The sequence below is a fragment of the Suricata suricatta genome, chromosome 5 (assembly GCF_006229205.1).
Source record: "Suricata suricatta isolate VVHF042 chromosome 5, meerkat_22Aug2017_6uvM2_HiC, whole genome shotgun sequence".
Classification (NCBI taxonomy): domain Eukaryota; kingdom Metazoa; phylum Chordata; class Mammalia; order Carnivora; family Herpestidae; genus Suricata; species Suricata suricatta.
Genome location: NC_043704.1, coordinates 74,581,263 through 74,599,585, shown reverse-complemented (window position 1 = coordinate 74,599,585; position 18,323 = coordinate 74,581,263). Strand labels below are relative to the sequence as shown.

Sequence of the window (18,323 nt, the reverse complement as noted above, 5' to 3'; positions counted from 1 at the left end):
CTACCTTTACACTGTGCAGACCTTACATTTGGGGGGAGGGGGGAACACATTAGCTATCGTGTTTAATTTCTGTATTTGTAACAGCTCTCCAAGCTTGGAGGGTAGGCATTGCTCTTCCCACTTCATGGATGAGGTCAGTCCCGTGCCTAAGGATGTAAAGCCAATCAGTAAATAGCAGAGCCAGATTTCAAATGAGACTTGAACCGCCTCTGGGCCCATGTTTCCTCCACTGCCTGACAGTAAACGTTTGGTAAATGTGCCCTGGGTCGCAGACATGAGACACAACACTTTGGCACCTGTGTGTCTCTCTTCATTTTTATCTTTTCAGATGGAGGGAAGAGGATGCAAGATTAAGTCATTCATCTAATAATGTTACCACTTCTAATCTTCCCAAAGTAAAAATCTACTTGGAGTTCATCTTTCAGTAAAATTGACGTATGAGTAAAACATAAAGGGGATAGAGATTTCCAGTTACTTTTGATACTAGGTGGAAATTTTCTGAACCAGTGTTCCCAACCCTAAATCTAATGGCTTGATCAACGTTGAACACACACAACCCACCTCCTTTTAAGGATTACAGGGTGCATGTTGCCCACCAAATATGATTAACTGATAGATATTAACATTACAACTTCCTGTGCCTGCATCAGTAGCAAAAGACTACTCACACAGCCCCCTTTCTGGTCCCAAAGTAAAAGATGGGGGCTGAGTTGTCCTTAGGACTAAAACCACAGATCTCCCACAGCATCTCAATGCTCCCCCTGAAATTCTCATCCCTAGTCTGATATGGGTTATTTCACTTTATTTTTTCCCAAGTAGAGACAGCCGTTCTCAGGGTTGTGAGACACAGCTGTCTGGAGGAGGCTGGAAGGTCCGGCAGTGGGTCAGATCAGAGCGGAGAACCTGGTCCTTTCCCTTGCCGCCGCCCTCCTCTTCGTCCCTTCGCCTGGAACACACTTGTCACACTGCTTTGGAATTGTCCGCTCATGGAATGGTCTTCCTGCCCAGCCTCTGAACAACTTGAGAGCTGTGCCCACATCTTACACATCTTGGGATCCCTCATGCCAAGCACACTCTGGAGCTTCGTAAGGTTTAGCAAGTGACTAAATGATCTAGGTTTTCATTTCCTAACTGCGTCTCTTTCCACAGCCTCTCTGCTCTAGGATATAGCCTCCATGCCATCAACAAATTAGTCTGTCCTAAAAGCCCTGCTGAAAAGCCTGCTCAGATATCTTCACTGACTCCCTGTTGCTCTCAGGAGAAAGCCCGAACTTCCCTGGCAGCTTTCATCCAGCCTGTCCCACCTTCCTCACATTCCATAGCACGATGCCTCTGTCTTTGCCAATCTTCCAAACAAGTCTTGCTTTTGATTTTTATTTCTGCCACCTTGTATTCTTTTGCATTTCCAAGACAGAAAGGATTCTCTCAGCCCTCTGTGCTTGTGGTCAGACTGCTCTCCTGGTTGGAAATACCCCTACATCCTACCTAGCAAAATCCAGCCTATCCTCTGGACCCAGATCAAGTTGAGCCTCCTCCATGAAGCCCCCCATGATGGTACAGGGTACAGGCCCTGCCAGAGCCAGCTCATTCTTCCTGGGTTCTTCCCACTTCTCTCTGTGTTACACCTTCCACAAGGGTGTTCCCAGGTGGTCATGTCATCATTTCACTCACATTGGCTCATCTTCCCAACAAAACAGTGGACTGCAAGTCAAGAGTCAATCCCTCTCTTTCCTGTATTTCTCTCACAATGCTGGATCTAAGAATGGGTTCAATGACCTCTTCATAAATTTTATTTTAACCCACCACACCTTGGATTAAGTGATGCCCACTGACATAAAGCTCCCTCTGGTCAGTGTCTGACGGACAGAACATGATTGGCCTACAAGGTCTACTTTTTCTTACTCCTTACAACTACAGTATAAAGGATTTCTACTATATGTTTACAAAATGAAACTTGAAGAATTGTTGTATTAGCACATTAATTTATCATATTAGTATGACATCTGTTATATTAGTATATTAATATATAATAAAGCATCCAAACAGTATTTTTAGGTGTAAATAAGATAAATGTTCTCAACTGACAATGCAGATAATATGAGAACAAGCAGAGGTTAGCATATGTGAGACAAGTTATTTGTTCCTCTAGGAAATGAGAATAGTCTCACAATATTAAATGGTTGAAGAGAATATGATAAGTGACTTGCAAATTACAGTGCAAATATGGTCCCACGCATCTGAGTCACTCCAGAGGTGGAAATGAATACCACTTACCTCCATTCCATGATATATCTCTTGAAAGTCAGAAAACAGAATGAAAACTGTGAGGCCCAAGGCAGATATCAGCAGAAATGAAAATATATCTGAAGAAACACCAAACGTTATTTTTAGATGCTAAACGAATGTTTCATATAATTTGGCACACATTGCAGAATCAATTATCTCTGTTGGGCAAATATCGGATACATCTTCAGATGTTTTGATATATCCTCATATGTTTTTAAATATGTTCTAATGCTTACAGACAAAGGTGACATTTTCACATCTTTCCTTGAAAGGCACGCTGTGGGAAACTGCTAATCTAATACAGGACACTCCATAAAGGAGTCACCTCAGCTGAGAAGTCCAGGAGGTAGGGACACCTGCAGTGGCCAGCCCATGTGAAGGGTCACCAGAGAGGACCCAGTGCTTTATCTCTGCAGGTCTGGTGAACTGTGCGTGAATGGATGGATAGTCAGTCTTCTTAGCACCACTTCATTCTTCTCTGGTGCCTGGAGAATAAAGTCCGGGGGTCTTCAACTGACATCCAATTCCCATCTGCCTTTCTGATCTAGTCCCTGATTATCTTCCTTATGTGGCTTAGAGAGGTTACATCACAAACCTGCTCCTTCCACGGAGGCCTTTGTTCACGACATACCCTGCGTAGATGATATTCTTCATGTCTTGGCAATTTTTCTCAAAGCACCCAATTCAGATACCACTTTCTTTTTAAGGACCAGCCAGTCCTCTCTCAGAGTTTTATTTCATATGGCTGTGTGACCCTCTGCTTTTAAGATCCTCCTTTATGTATCTACTAGACTGTAACCACTTAAAAGTGACTTTGTATGCCCTTCTCTAGGACTCTGGATTGAAAGAATGAGGAACTAACATGTACATCTGCTGGGTTCTTTCTCTCCAACCTGCCCAAATGGCTCTGCTTTTAGGAGATGAACTTCCTGGGGTGCTCTGTGCCCACATCACTGTTCTTATCCCTCCAACCCTACCCACATCCGTGTCCGCAGGGCTTTTACACACTTTGTAGATGTGCCTCACAAATGCTTTCTGATGAGATTAGCACCTTCAGGCCCAAACAATTGCATTTAATCAGTGTTGTCATGATGTAAAGGATCCTTACAAGCTTTAAACAAACAAACAAACAAACAAACAGGATGTTCTCTTATATTCTCTCCACCTCAAAATTCAAAAAAGGAAACTTAAAAAAGCCTTATAATTTGTTCAGAACTTATCTGGAAGGATGAACAAGAAAGAAGTAAAACATGGTGGAAAACTGAAGAGTACTGAGGACACATCAATCTTACTGCTTATTAAAACTTGTTATACAACTATAGCTAAATAAATGACATTGTAATTTTTAAAGTATAGTAGATCAAGAATAGGCTGGCATGTTAATGAGACAGAAAAGATAGTCTAGGAGCTAATTATATATAATTAATATGTCAGTATATAACATACCTAAATATAATATAAAAACTCATATAATATAAATTATGTGTATAATAAAGCCATAAATATATGTGAATGTGTAGGTATGATAAAAGTGGCATTATATTCAGTTGAGAAATAAATGATGAAAAGAAATATTAAGTAATAAAATCTGCTGGGAAAACAAATGGCTAGTCAGATAAAGTAGTTTGACCCCTACTTCAAACTGTATGCTGAAATTAACATTAGATTTAAAAAGCATTAAAAAAATTTAAAAAACAAGATAAATCATTCTTAGTTTTTAAATTTTTTTAACGTTTTTATTTATTTTTGAGAGAGAGATTGAGAAACAGCATGAGTGGGGGAGGAACAGAGAGAGAGGGAGACAGAATCTGAAGCAGGCTCCAGGCTCTGAGCTGTCAGCATGGAGCATGACGTGGAGCTCGAACTCGTGAACCGTGAGATCATGGCCTGAGCCACTCAGGTGCCCCTAAAATCATTCTTGATGATTCACAGTGGGACACGGCTCTTGTGACAGTTCAATAATGCATGTTTTTATCTGCACATAAGGAGATTCCTGCCCAGGTTTCTACTACCTATGAAAATTATCTTTCAATACATTTTAAAAAAACGTTTTAAATAGAATTATATTTTTTAAAATATTTAATGTTTATTTATTTTGGGGAGACAGAGAGAGAGAGAGTGCAAGCGGGGGTGGGAGGTAGGGAATGCAGAGAGATAGGGAGACACAGAATTGGAAATAGGCTCCAAGCTCTAAGTTGTCAGCACAGAGCCTGACATGGAGCTCAAACGCGAGAACAGTGAGATCATGACCTGAGTCAGTCAGATGCTTCACTGACTGAGCTACCCAGGTGCCCATCTTTTTTAATTGCAAGGTAAAGCTGAGAAAAAATAGAAAGCGGAACAAAATAACAACAACAACAATAAAAATGGTGGATAACTAGAGGGGGAGCTTCTAAGAATGACACCAAGTCACAAAGGCATTATACAACCATTTGTAAATATTCCAGGACTCTGTTCCAGAGTTCAGCCATCACTTTACCACTGAACTGCAGCTCTGGGGAGGGTGGGGAAAAGGAAGGAAAATTAAACTTCATATACTCACAGTTTGTGTAGATGGGTTTTCGAAATGGCTTTCCCTTAGAGAAGATAAACGCTGCGGAGATACAATTGATGGTGGTGAGGGGCCACAGTGTGGTACTCTCAAAACTTAAAATTGAACCAGGAATCAGAGTTGCATTTCCAGTCCCGTTTCTCTCCAAACTCACATTCGTTGAGAAATTACTTTGGTTGTCCAGAAAGCACTTACTACAAAAGAATCGCCAACATTTATGGGATGTTTTATTCTATTTTTTATCCAGCTGGTGGGAAACCAAAAGGCGTTTATCACCACCATGGGATCTCAGCTTTCAAATTGTCCCAGCCGGTAACTACCAAGACATATTTTGTTCACCTCTTGCAATGACAAAGCAGAAATAACATTTAGCACAAGTCAAAATTAGTCTTTGTCTATCATTCCATTTAGAACACGTGGTCTGTCTTGAAAGGTGCTTGGATGATAATTTTCTATGGAATTCCTTTCCGTTCAGAACAAATGAAACATGGCTGCTCATGTGTGTGCATGTGTGCATGTTGAGGGGGAGTTGTGTGCACACACATGTGTTTGTGTGTGAGTGCGCATGGGTGTGTGGTTTTCTCTTCTGAGAAAGCCTACTACCTTAGGTCCTGAGTATGAATCTACCTACTATCACTCTCTTCCTGAGAATCCGAGCATGACCCTCTCCTGCCTCTGAGTGTCCATGGCTCTATTTTGCTAATCAATTAAACTCCTACTTCTCAGGCGAGTCCAGAAGTCCTTCACACTCTGGTCTCAGCCTGGCTTCCTGCCCTTGCCTTCTGCCAGCTCTTCTATGCTCCTTATACTCCAAACAGATAGGGAATTTTTCTGTTTCCCAAACACTACAGTTTGCACACGCCTGGGTCAAAAACTCTATTCCATCTCCATCCCTCTACCTGCAATGTCTTGTCCTTAGTTCACTGGCAAGCTTGCCTGCAGCACCCTGTTCTTGCTTCGAGTGCTGCATTTAGCTCATTGTTTTGCAATTACTCATTCACATATTTTTATTTTCCACTTTTGGGATGAGAGTTCCTTGAATATGGAGTTTCCCTTTTGGTTTTATTTTGTTGTGATTGTACTCAAATTTACAATTCCTTAGCACCTAGTGCAGAAAAGCCACATAATAGCTGCTCAGAAAAATATCTGTTTTAACAATGAGTTTTCCCAGTCAGATTGATTTGGCATGTTTATTTTTTTAAACATTCTAACACACAAATTAGTTTTTATCAGCTTTCTTGTTCAGCTTGAAACTTTTTACTCTTGTAACTGTTTATAGATGAAATTAGATCCCAATAAATAGACTTAAGTCTTATTATACTTGGTTCCCTAGGGTCCCACAATGTGCTTGGCATATGGTGGATGTTCAGTTAATGTTTGCCGAATACGTTAATGAAACAAATAATCAGTAGTCACAAAATGTTTTTGCACAACGAGGACAGATAGACTAGAAGGCCTGAATTATAGACTTTAACACAAAAAAATATATCTAATCTGTTATACTTACATTGCAGATAAGAAAGTTTAGGGTCTAGTATGGCATAGCTAGTTAGTGATAAAGTCAGGACAACCTGGCCATCACCCATTTGGCTCTACCATCTTGTCTCCCAGATTCAGAAACTTACTTCTCAGAATATATGCCTTCCAATTAGGAGAAAAATCTGGTTTTGAGACAAAAAAATGAACTCTATACTCCAAGTAATAATACTTGAATTGCTGAATTTCAGACCTAATGGCAATCTTAGACCTCCTTCAGTAGCTTCCAGTCTTTCACCGATTCCTGGGTCTTCAGGGCCTCAGGACCACAGTGGAGTGTGTGGTGGGGATTTTGTCCAAGCTTTACTTCAAAAAGAGAAGCTCTTTTTCTGCCTTTCTTTCTGGAGGTCAGGCAGGCCTTGTCAGAAAAAAAATAAAGGTTGAATACCTATGGTATGATTCCCCACATTTTACCCTTAATTTACACTTACAGAAATTAAAATCCGTGGAGGCAAAGGGGCTTGTCCTGAGTCTAGTGTTCAATTCAGTGAAAACAGGGATACCATCTACAAACATTTTGATTTTAACATTCATGTGAAAAACTCAGATGAATTTAAGCAAATGTCTCTTGTAAATCAGGGGTCAGCTAACTACAGTCCATAGGCCAAATCGAACTCAACACCTCTTTTTGTAAATAAAGTTTTGTTGGCACATAGTCACACCTACTTTTTATGTATTGTTCATGGCTGCTTTTCACTACAACAGGAGTGCTGAGTAATTGCAACAGACACTGTCTAGTCTACAGAGCCTAAAATATTTACTATCTAGCCCTATAGAAGAAATGTTTGCTGACCTCTGGTCTATATGATATCCAAACCACCAGGGAATGAATATATTCACTCAGTAAACCAACGGTTGGGTCTATACATTAAAAACCAATGTGAAGACCTTCTTCCACCCACCGCACATGGCTCACCCCAGGACTCCACCCATTAATTATGTTTGGTGTTCTATCCTGACATTGGTATTTTGCACTGTGCACATTCAGGGTATGTGCTCAATCCAAGTGGTATGGTGATGTTGGGCACTCTGTATCACCTTCAGAAAGGAAAACTAAAAAAACCTGAACTTTACCTGTATCTGAAGACCTCACAATACCAGGGCTGCTGCTTCACGTAGAGAAATGCACAGATCTGCACGATGCAGGTGAAACAGGTGTTCAAAAAGACTGAGAGCAGCAGAGGGGGAGAAAGGAGCTGTCCTGCCGGCCGGTAAGGAGCCAGTTTGGGGTAGGCATGAGTTGAACTCACTGAAAGACAAATGCATTTTCCCCTATTACAATTTCATTATTGACAATAAAAGACTGAGATGCCTATTATCTTGAGACTTGCATTAGGATTCAGATTCAGCAAACACGAACTCAGGGTTTACATCTAGGGAAGCACATTGCTTAGGTGTATCTCCAATACTACCAGCCTTTGCCTCTTCCCTGTTTTGTTTCACCTGCATAAATGAAAAGTAATAGGTTTAAAAGTTCTATAAATAATACATTTACCATATTGCATGGTGCACATAGTTTCTTCACAACCAGACTGACCAGGAGTGGCATACAAAATAGAAAAGTGGCCTTTCACATGGATGAGCAGTACTATGATCTCTCAGTGGTGGGATCACTCCATGGTGGTGGGAAGGCAGAGAATTAAGATGAGGAGAGTAAGAGGCATCAGGCTAGACTAATCCTCATATGCTGGAGATTAATTTTTTAAGTGCTGATTTTATTATTCATTCATCTAACATCCTCTGAGCACTTTAGTGTACCAGGATCAATGCCAGAGGTGTGTTCTTTTCCCTGCTGGATAAGTGTGTAGAAGAAGAATGCTAGAGCGCATTAGACTTGGTTAGGAAAAATAACTCAAAACAGTCTTGCTTCCAGATGAGAGTATTAACATGTATTATGGTTTTGATACTAGAGTTTATGTTTTTTTTTAATTTAAAAGATAGGCAATAGGCAGAGATTAAACCGAACAACAACAACAAAAAAAGACTGCATCCTTCTTAGAAGCCATATGTTCTAACTAGCTATTGAAAATAGAATATACTTTACTTCTTAGGGAAGCGCAGGGAAGAAGCATGAAAAGGTCAGGAATTAGATGCATTACATTCAAAGGTTTGCATTATAGTCCTGGTTCAGTTCTTGTCTTCATATCTGATACCTTTTCCTTTTCCATAGCTAATCACTGTTTTGTTTTGTTTTGTTTTGTTTTTTTGATGTAAGGAAGAAAGTAGAGTGCGTATGCTTAAATTCATGTTCATGCATAAAGGGGCGGGTGGTAGGAGCAGGTGTCCAACCTGGAATGATAAAACTCTATAGTAGGTCTTCAGTTTGCTGGGTGGGTTCTGGGGTAATCGTATGAATGCTCTGGTACTTCATTTTCTCATGTATAAAATAAAAAATATGTTGGAATATTTAAATGGTCTCCAAAGTCTCTTCCAACTCTTTTATTATAAAGTTTTTTGACTATCTAAGGCTTTACCTTTTTCAAAAAAATTTTTTTTTAAGTTTATTTATTTAGAAAGACAGAGAGAGAGTGAGAAGGGGAGGGGCAGAGAGAGAGAGAAGGAGAGAGAATCCCAAGCAAGCTCCACACTGTCAGTGTGAAACCTGATATAAACTCACGAGCCATGAGATCATGACCTGAGACAAAACCAAGAGTCGGATACTTACCCAACTGAGATACACAGGTGCCCCTAAGACTTTACCTTTATTAGTTTAAGCAATATTTTTCGGGGAGGGTGCTAAGCTACAGGCTGTGGGGTATGCAGAGATGAGGAGGGCATCTCATCTACCCCAAAGAACTTGAAGTCCATAGGAAGACACAGATGAGTTGTGTAATAAAGAATTTAGTTGGCTTTTATTCCCAGTTCCTGAGATGTATCTTCTAAGTTGTTGGGATTTCCTGAGTTGATAGGAGTGTCTTGGTTTATGGTAACCCCGATGGTTTATGCAAATAAGATGACAGATGATGGACCTAAGGAGAATTGGTGATAAAATGAGAATTCAGAATATAGTTGGCCATGCCACCAAAGGTTGAGATCAACTAGAGATACCTGGGTGGCTAAGTCGGTTAAGCATCTGACTCTTGACTTCTGCTCAGGCCATGATCTCGTGGTTCATGAGTTCAAGCCCCACATCAGGCTCTGTGTTGACAATGTGGAGCCTGCTTCGGATTCTGCCTCCCTCTGTCTCTGTCCCTTCCCCACTTGCTTTCTCTCTCTCTCTCAAAAATAAAACTTAAAAAAAAAAAAAAGAAATTTGAAAAAAAAAAAGATTGAGATCAACTTCATGGCCAGTGATTTCACCAATCATGTCTACATAATGAAGACCCAATAAAAACTCTAGACACCAAAGTTCAGGTGAACGTCCTTGTTTGGCAGTCCTCTGCAAATTGTCACACATTGATATGCCAGGAGGATAAGGTGAACTGACTCTCCAGGAAGAGGACAATGGACGTATTGGCATCCTCCCACCAGACCTCACTCTGTGTGTCTCTCTCTTTGGTTCTGATTGTATCCCTTTGCTATAATGAAACTGTAATCATATGTGTAGCACTTTCCTAAATTCTGTGAGTTGTCGATATGAATCACTGCACCTGAGGGGAGAAGGAGAACTCCCCCATCATTGCAGCCAGCTAGTCAGAAGTGTGGGTGTCATGGGGACCACTAAGCTTATGGCTGAGGTCTGAAGCAAGGGCAGTCTTGTGGAGGCTGTGTCCATAACTTGTGATGTTTGGCCTCACTCTAGATAGTTGGTACGAGAAGTCATTGCATGGCATGCAAGAAAGGCCACCATGTAGACTGTGGTCAATGCAAGGAGATTGTGCCCTGGGGCCATAGAAGGCAAAAAGGCTACAGTGCTTAGAGTTCTTCCCATGTTTTTGTACTCAAGAAAGAAGATGGCTACAAAGGACATAAAGAGGCTGCGGATAATGGAGAGAGGTGTAATTGCATCTTTGTGCATTTGCCTCCACCCCTCCGGTACTTTCTTTCTCAGTTGTTCACCAAGTTTCTGACTTTTCTTTTACACAGAGACTGTACTAGATTGAACTATTGGCCTCATTGTGGTAGAGTGCACTTTACCACCCTTTACTTTTGGCTTCACTGCGTGATTTTCTCTGGCCAAAGAGATGTTAGCAGAGGTTTGAGGCCTGCTTGCATGGCTAGGTTCACTATCTGTGATCACAATAAGAGCATGCTCACGTCTGTTAAAATGTGGTACAGACCTGAATGAAACCCATAGCTTGGGCGGGGACCAACTGATCTGTGTCCTAAAACAGATCAGATTCAGCTAACCTAGATCAGTTGACTGACAGCCTATCTACAGAGTAATGAGTGGATATTGTAAGCCACTGGGTTTGGGGGAGAGATTTGTTATACCGTAGTATTGTGGTAATAGCTGATTGCCAGAGTCCTAACATAAAGAATATTTTAACATTTACCATATTAGAAATCCTAATACTTTCTGATCGAGAATCTGACTATAAAAATAATGACTAGCGTTTTAGGTCCCTACTATGTTCCAGAGGCTATGCTAAGTGTTTTACATACATGATTTCCTTTTTAAATTTTTCTTAATGCTTATTTATTTATTTTGAGAGAGAGGGATAGAGAGCAAATAGAGGAGGGGCAGAGAGAGAGAGGGGAAATGGAGAATCCCAAGCAGGTTCCACACTGTCAGCAAGGAGCCCGAGTCAGAGCTTGGAGCCACAAACTGTGAGATCATGACCTAAGCTGAAATCGAGAGCCAGATGCTCAACCGACTGACCCACCCAGACTCCCCTAAACATTATTTCTTTAAAAAGCAATGCAATATAGGTATTTGTTCTCTATTTTACAGACGAAGAAACTGAGCTTCAGAGAAGTAGGGTCCCTTATTTAAAGACCCATAGTTTGTGAACAACAGGCTGGTAGTGCCTTTAAGTCTGTAAAGCCCCCATTCTCCGCTCTACAGTATATTACAGTTGTGTGGATATCATGAATTAAAAAGGATAAAAAGCTTTTCTAAATTGGCCAGGTTTCCCCAAAGTGATGATGATATATGCAATCATATTGCATGCAGAGGAATGTAAGCTTGTAAAGTGTTCTATTTTATTCAGAATTAATCATTCCCTCGTCTGAGAATCCACAGCACATTACTCATTTTACTGCCATTTAGTGAGGCTGTCTTGCATTAGATTTAGTCATTTACACATGCACTCAGCAGACTGGGAACTCACTGAGGGAAGAAGTCCAGTCTCATACCATTTCCTGTCCCTTATTGAAACTAGTACAGGGCCTGCTCTGTGGGAGGACATAGCAGTTTCAAATTTTTATTTTCAAAGTATACTTTTAGTTGTTTAGCAATTGTTTGATGATAGTGTAGGTGTGATTCTCCTAAATAGTTGGCTTGCTTTATATTATGGACATTTCAAGTCATGTGACTCAAATTTCCAGAGGCTACTGAACCCACCTAAACTACATGCACCTCATGAGGCTTTTAAAGTGAAGAGATCTCTATTTTCCATTATATTCTCCAAAAAAATGTTGGGATTCTTTGAAGCAATGATGGAACTTATGGAAGAGATGCATTTATATAATGGATGGATTCCTTCCTACAGCTTTCTTCTCTGGACAGTACCTCCTTCTACATGCTGAAACAATTGGCCCAAATGGAGCCAAATTGCACGACCTCATCTTCATTCACAGAAATGACTGGCTTAGAAGTGGACATCTTACTCAAGGTAGGTCAATGAATTTTCTCTCCAAAATATTTGCAAATGAGACACTGAGAGGCTGAGCTAATTTGCTGTGCAAAGGCAAACAGAAAGGTTATGGAGATTCAACAACAGAGACACCATTTAGGGTCATTTGCAAGGCGAATGAGTTTAAGTCAGATGAAAATGGTAAGAGTAGAAAGGAGAAGAAAGAGACAAGATGGTCTCTTGGAAATTAAAAAAAAATGGCCTTGATGTTCTAGCCCTTCTCTGGACTGCGTACTTCTGAGTTTCTATTCTCATATTTTTTTTTGAGAATTACATACATAAATATCCCCTTGTCTCTATTTTCTTGATCTAATTTGAGTGGGTTTTGTTGAAGAGAATAGAGATGCAGCTAGAACAAATTCCTTTCAAAATGGCTCCTAAACCTACCAGAGTCAGATTGGGCTTTAAGACATACATTTTGTTAATTGACCTCCCTGGCTTCATTTTACTTTTCTCCTTGATTTTCCCTTTAATATATCTTGTCTTATTAGCTACTTTGTGTTGCCTTAAAATCTTGTGAGAACAAGGCAGGGCGTATATAGATATGCAAGTACATAATTAAATATGCGATGGTATTGTCTTTGCCCCAGACTAACTCAGGCTTAAGGTCAAAAGCCCTAACCTGGGAACCTGGAAAGAAGAGAGTCTTGGTGAGAGTGATTTTATATTAATCATCTGATTGTCAACGACTACTAACATCTGCAGATGAATGTCCACAGTTCTCAGCCTGGAAGTCAAGTTCTATGGTCTGACCCAACTCATCATTTCAAATTTTGTTTCCTGCTGTTTCTTTTCACATACACTACAATGTGGTCAAATTGAAAAACTCATGCCCCAGCTCTCTCTTGCTCATGCTGCTTCATTCTACTTGAAATGCCCTTCTTTTAGGAAAAGATTTTTGAAATCTCTCCATCCTTTCTATTTTGATGCAAATGTGACTTCTTCCATGAAACCCTTCCTCAGCATTTCTCCCTTTTCTCCATTGCCATCTCTGCCCTAACCCCAGATTAGCAGATTACCTCTCCTTTCTCTGAACTCCCAAAGCATCTGTGTATTCTGGCACTCCCTACTTTTGACTTTCATTTCCTTCATACATTTGTGTGAATCCCCACCCCCGACCCCGCCACCACTAACTCTAAATTTCAGTGATCAGTCTTTTCATACCCCAGGCACCTATGTGCCTAACATATAGTAGGAGATGAACATATCTTTGGGGAATTTTGCCAAGTCTTATATTTGATGATGATGAATGGCAAATCCCAACTAAATGTAAAGAGAGATAGTTGCCGTATCTCTATTGTACTCACTCAGAGGGATCCATACTGGTTCTTCAACTATAGGTATGCCCCTAGCCCCAAGCAATTACCTGTGTGCAGAATATATAAGAGAAAGCATGCTTTAAAGGGAATGGTTAAGAGCTGCAAGAATTATGGTTTTCTTCCCAGCATCACTCCAATCTAAAATTAGGGAAGATCATAAAAACTACTCTGGGAGAGACCTGAAGTGTTTTGAGAAAAGATTGACTTGCTCATTTTGTTTGAAATACCAGAGGAGAAGGACAGAGGGCAGCAGTGAGAACAAACTATATCTCTATCAGGAAGGTCAAGTGGAAGCTATGGAAATTAGCCAAGCTAGAGCTGTCTTGGAAGGAATCTCCCCCGTGGGGCAGTCTGCTGTGGCTAGGGACCCAAGCAGTAGAAAAAGGCTTTGTGGTGTATACCATTAGAAGGCAGTTGCTAAAAGGAATCTTGAGGAGTGAGGAAGCAGTCTAGTCCAAAGCAATTCACAGGAAACTGAAAAACTCCCAAACTCACCAGTGATCCCATATCAGTTGCCTGAAGTTTAGATGCCTCCCATGTTAGAGGGTACATACCTGACAGGACAGAACTACAATACCCCCACGTATACAAAAAGGCATTTGCTTTTGTTGTCCCCAGGTTCCCTAAGCAAGGGTAGAAAGGAGGCAACACAAGGAAAATAGAGAATATGGCCTTCTCTCCCACTGCTTGCTTCAAGGTCAGGTTTGATCTAGAAGAAGAAAAAGTTTGAATTGGATGCAAACATGAAATGTTAATTTACAATACCTAGACTTTTAGTGTCCAATGATGAGATCATTTTAATACCTGATATTGATCAGGAAGCAATCTGTTCATGGGATGACTGGGCTTACAGGGATGGAAAAACAGTGGTGTTTGAAGGCAGAGGATAAAAACGCAAACACTACTATCCATGTTTTTGGATTTCGAATCATACAGCCTACTTGTACACATTCTAAATCTGTTCCAGGGCTCTCTGAGTTAGCCAGTTATTTCAAAAGAAGAGAGATGAGGTGCAGGGTGGTATCATTCATCTTGCTATGAGTTATAATAGTCACACACTGTACTAATAGTGTACTGTGTACCGTGTAAGTGCTGTGTAAATGCATACTGTGTACTGTGTACCGTGTGAATACATACTGTGTATGTACACTACGTAGTATAGTGTATATACACATAGTGTACTGTGTAACTACACACGTGCTATACACTTCACATGCACTGTTTTATCTGATCTTCACAACCCTTTGAAGACATTTCATATCAGGAAATTATTTCATAAATAATTTGCCAAAGTTCTCAGAGCTAGGGAGTGGTGGAGAATAGCCATGCCCTTGGCCTTCATGCTACTGCTATTAGCTTAGCTCCCAAACTTCCTGGTGTTTTTTCTTCTTCTTCTTCTTCTTCTTCTTTTAGCATCATAAACTATTTTTCACACGTAAATCATACAAACTGCTTAAAAATATCCAACATTGCAAAAGCAATATCATTGACTCCAAATGTTCCGGTCATGTGACTATTAATAATGCACAGAAAAATAGTCTAATGGACTATTAATCTACATTTCCACCCTAAAAATTGAAATTGATGTCACTTACATCTCTGATACTGGTAAATTTTGTCACTGGGTTGATGGATCAGTTTCATGTTTTAAGACACTACATAAATTCTCAAGGTTATTCATATCCTGCATTGCCTGATGTTTTATCTGTTAGTTTTCATAACAATCCCATTGTTGAGCAAGGAAAAGGAGATGACTATGTCATTCCTTTTTTTTGCTCTCTTTGAGGCAGTCACCTTTTTCCCTTATTAAGAGTTAGTATGAAGCCCTGAGTTCTTTGATAGGAAATACTTTATCCGTGTCATCGCAAAGGAAGGAAATGAGCAGTAGCTATTGTGAGCCACACCTTGCTTTTGAGAAAATGTCTAGGATTAAATGCCAGCATTTATTCTCAACATGTCAAAGACCTAGCAAAAATCTGGTTTCATGTCAGTGTGAAGGATAGCTGAATAATGGAAAGTGACCTTTGGGTTTTAAACATTTCCCTTTCTAGATTGCTTGGACATTTTTCTATGTACAAGACACAAACCTACAAAGAACTCAGGATACATGGACCATTTTATGAGGCTAAGTCTTATTTGTTATCAGGATATTTTAGTACCAAATTCGAGGACTTCAAGCCTCCACTTACTGCCAACACCTCTTTCAAAAAATTTACCAGTACAGTAGTTTTAGTAGTAAAGGTGTATCTTTCTCAAAGGCTTTTATTTGTATGAGCATTTCTAGAATAGCATGGATAAATACAAATAATGCTGTTTACTTTGCTAAAGCACTTACTTGTTAAACAGACCATCAAGGTAATGGCTATGTCTTGCATGAGATACTGGTAATTCCCAAAGAGTTGTAGTTGCTGGAAAGGAAATAAAAGTAAATATAAATGTTGTTTCTGCCATTGCAGCATTTAAAAAAATTTTTTTAATGTTTATTTATTTTGAGAGACAGCATGTGAGTGGGCAAGGGGCAGAGAGAGAGGGAGAAACAGAACCTGAAGCAGGCTCCAGACTCTGAGCCCAAGCACAGAGCCCGATGCAGGGTTTGAACTCATGAGCCGTGTTATCATAACCCGAGCCAAAGTCGGACGCTCAACCAACTGAGCCACCCAGGCACCCTTAGTTTTCTTGTGATTTAAATTGGTCTGTTTCGTTACCTCCACATTTCTCTCTCATTGGCATTATTTGTTTTTAAACTGTTAGAATTCTAATTTTTTTAAATATAGTTTATGATCAAGTTGGTTTCCATGTAACACCCAGTGCTCATCCCAACAAGTGCCCTCCTCCATGCCCATCACCCATTTTCCCCTCTCCCCCACCCCCATCAACCCTCAGTTTGTTCTTAGTATTTAAGTGTCTCTTATGGTTTGCCTCCCTCCTTCTCCATAACAATTTTTCCCCTTCCCCTCCCCTGTGGTCCTCTGTTAAGTTCCCCTGTCCCACATATGAGTGAAAACATACTGTATCTGTCTTTCTCTGCCTGACTTATTTCACTTAGCATATACCCTTGAGTTCCATCCACTTTCCTACAAATGGCCACATTTCATTCTTTCTCATTGCCATGTAATACTCCATTGTATATATAAACCACATCTTCTTGATCCATTCATCAGTTGATGGACATTTAGGCTCTTTCCATGATTTGGTTATTCTTGAAAGTGCTGCTATGAACATTGGGATACATGTGCCCCTATGCATCAACACTCCTGTATCCCTTGGGTAAATTCCTAGCAGTGTATTACAGCATTTTTATTATTGCCAACTCTATTTCTGAAAATAATCAGGAAGCAACTGTTATTTTTCTCTCCTCTTTAAAAAGAAAAAACTTACCTATGATCTTTAGCATCTCATTGGAGATAATGAAGCCAGATCACTATTTTCCCAGTGTTTAACTTAACTCTATATTAGCAACAAGAGTCAGTCACTTGGGAAACACCCTGTAACTGGCCACCGTAATCTGACAGCTGTAGTCTCAGCCTAGACATTTGAATTCTCGACATAAGATACCCACTGGGAACTTCAGGCTTAACAACTTGAAATCCAGGCCTCAAATCATTCAACAAGTGTTCCTCTCCAACCTAACCGTGAACTGAGTTCACAGATAGTTCTTGTGGGGTCCATTCACTTTTGCAAGCTCAACAAGGGCCTCTATTCCCAAGTAAGCCCATTACAGACATCAGTCTGGCATGCTTGGCCTTCTAAGGTTTGTGTGGACATAGAATTTGTCTGAAGTTCACAGTTATGGAGTCATATATAAAAGTCAACATATAACCTCCAGAAATCTGCTTCGCAATACGTCTTGCAGCCAGGTCTGTTTATCCGCTTCACAGCTGTTGGCTGAGCACTAACTTCTAATCTGATCTGAGCCATTATGGACCAGATTTATGCAAATGAGAAATATTTCTGATCTTTTAGAGTGTGAGCCCAAGGCCCTGAAGTTTCTAATCAAAGGTCTTTGGGGGACACTCTTTTTTGGACCTAAAGCATCAGAATGAATGGCTTCAGGCTAGAGTATCATCCCAACTCCATGTATGAAGACTTTGGAACTGAGAAATATTTCATATTTTTAAGAAGATATAAATTATTCCTCATCCTCCATAAATGGTTTCCCAGTACTTCCTCCAATTCTCTGTCTTTTTTACATTTTTTTTTCTCATATCGTTCCCCTCCTTTTCCCCTCAGAATGGTACAATTACATATGCGCAGGGTGACATGGAACAGCAAGGAATTTTCCCAGGCAGCTTCAGTATTTGTTCTAGAGGCAGTTTTCATAGAACTATGGGGATTTGCCAGCCTGACCGACCTTGCAGAGGCATACAAAGGCTTGGTCAAGGGCAAGATCTATATGTGCTTAGTGATCAAGGCAGGACTTGAATCTTGGTTTTCTGACTCCCAATCTAGTTCCTGTGTCTCTGCACCTGGCTGTCCTTAGCTCTCATGTGTGATTCTTGTGCTCAATAGCCCACCAGATGCTGGAGACCTGTGGTCCTCAGTCATGTCTCAAATGTCACAGGAAAGCAGTGTAATAATAAATGCTCTCTGAAGCATTTCCTGAATCTGTTGGATCATTTTACTCTAGAGCAAGTTATGACTGAAATAATGAAAACTACTTTCAACTTATACAAATCTCTTCTGTATCACTTTTTAATTTTTAAGTGATTATTATTTTTATCATTTAATTTCAAATGTCTTTTTTTATTTTTAATGCTAATCCTTTACTAATGACAGTCTATGTGTCTATGTTCTGGGCAAGTTCAGAAGTAAAGCTCTAATATGGGAGTTTTTCTAGTTTTTGAGCACTTCAAGGCCAAGTTCCTAACTTCTCTTTCTTTTTATCTCTTCTTA

At 40.1% G+C, this 18,323-nt stretch overlaps 1 protein-coding gene across 1 annotated transcript in view; it reads right to left on the bottom strand.

Moving 5' to 3' along the window:
• The window catches only part of ATP13A5 (ATPase 13A5), a 91,388-nt gene that overhangs the window by 2,666 nt on the left and 70,399 nt on the right, over positions 1-18,323 (bottom strand). Inside the window, exons 26-29 of the mRNA XM_029938731.1 lie at positions 15,766-15,838; positions 7,448-7,622; positions 4,829-5,031; positions 2,275-2,363 (exon numbers count right to left, since the gene is read on the bottom strand). Coding sequence (XP_029794591.1) covers positions 2,275-2,363; positions 4,829-5,031; positions 7,448-7,622; positions 15,766-15,838 — 540 coding nt within the window. The remainder of the gene's footprint in view (positions 1-2,274; positions 2,364-4,828; positions 5,032-7,447; positions 7,623-15,765; positions 15,839-18,323) is intronic.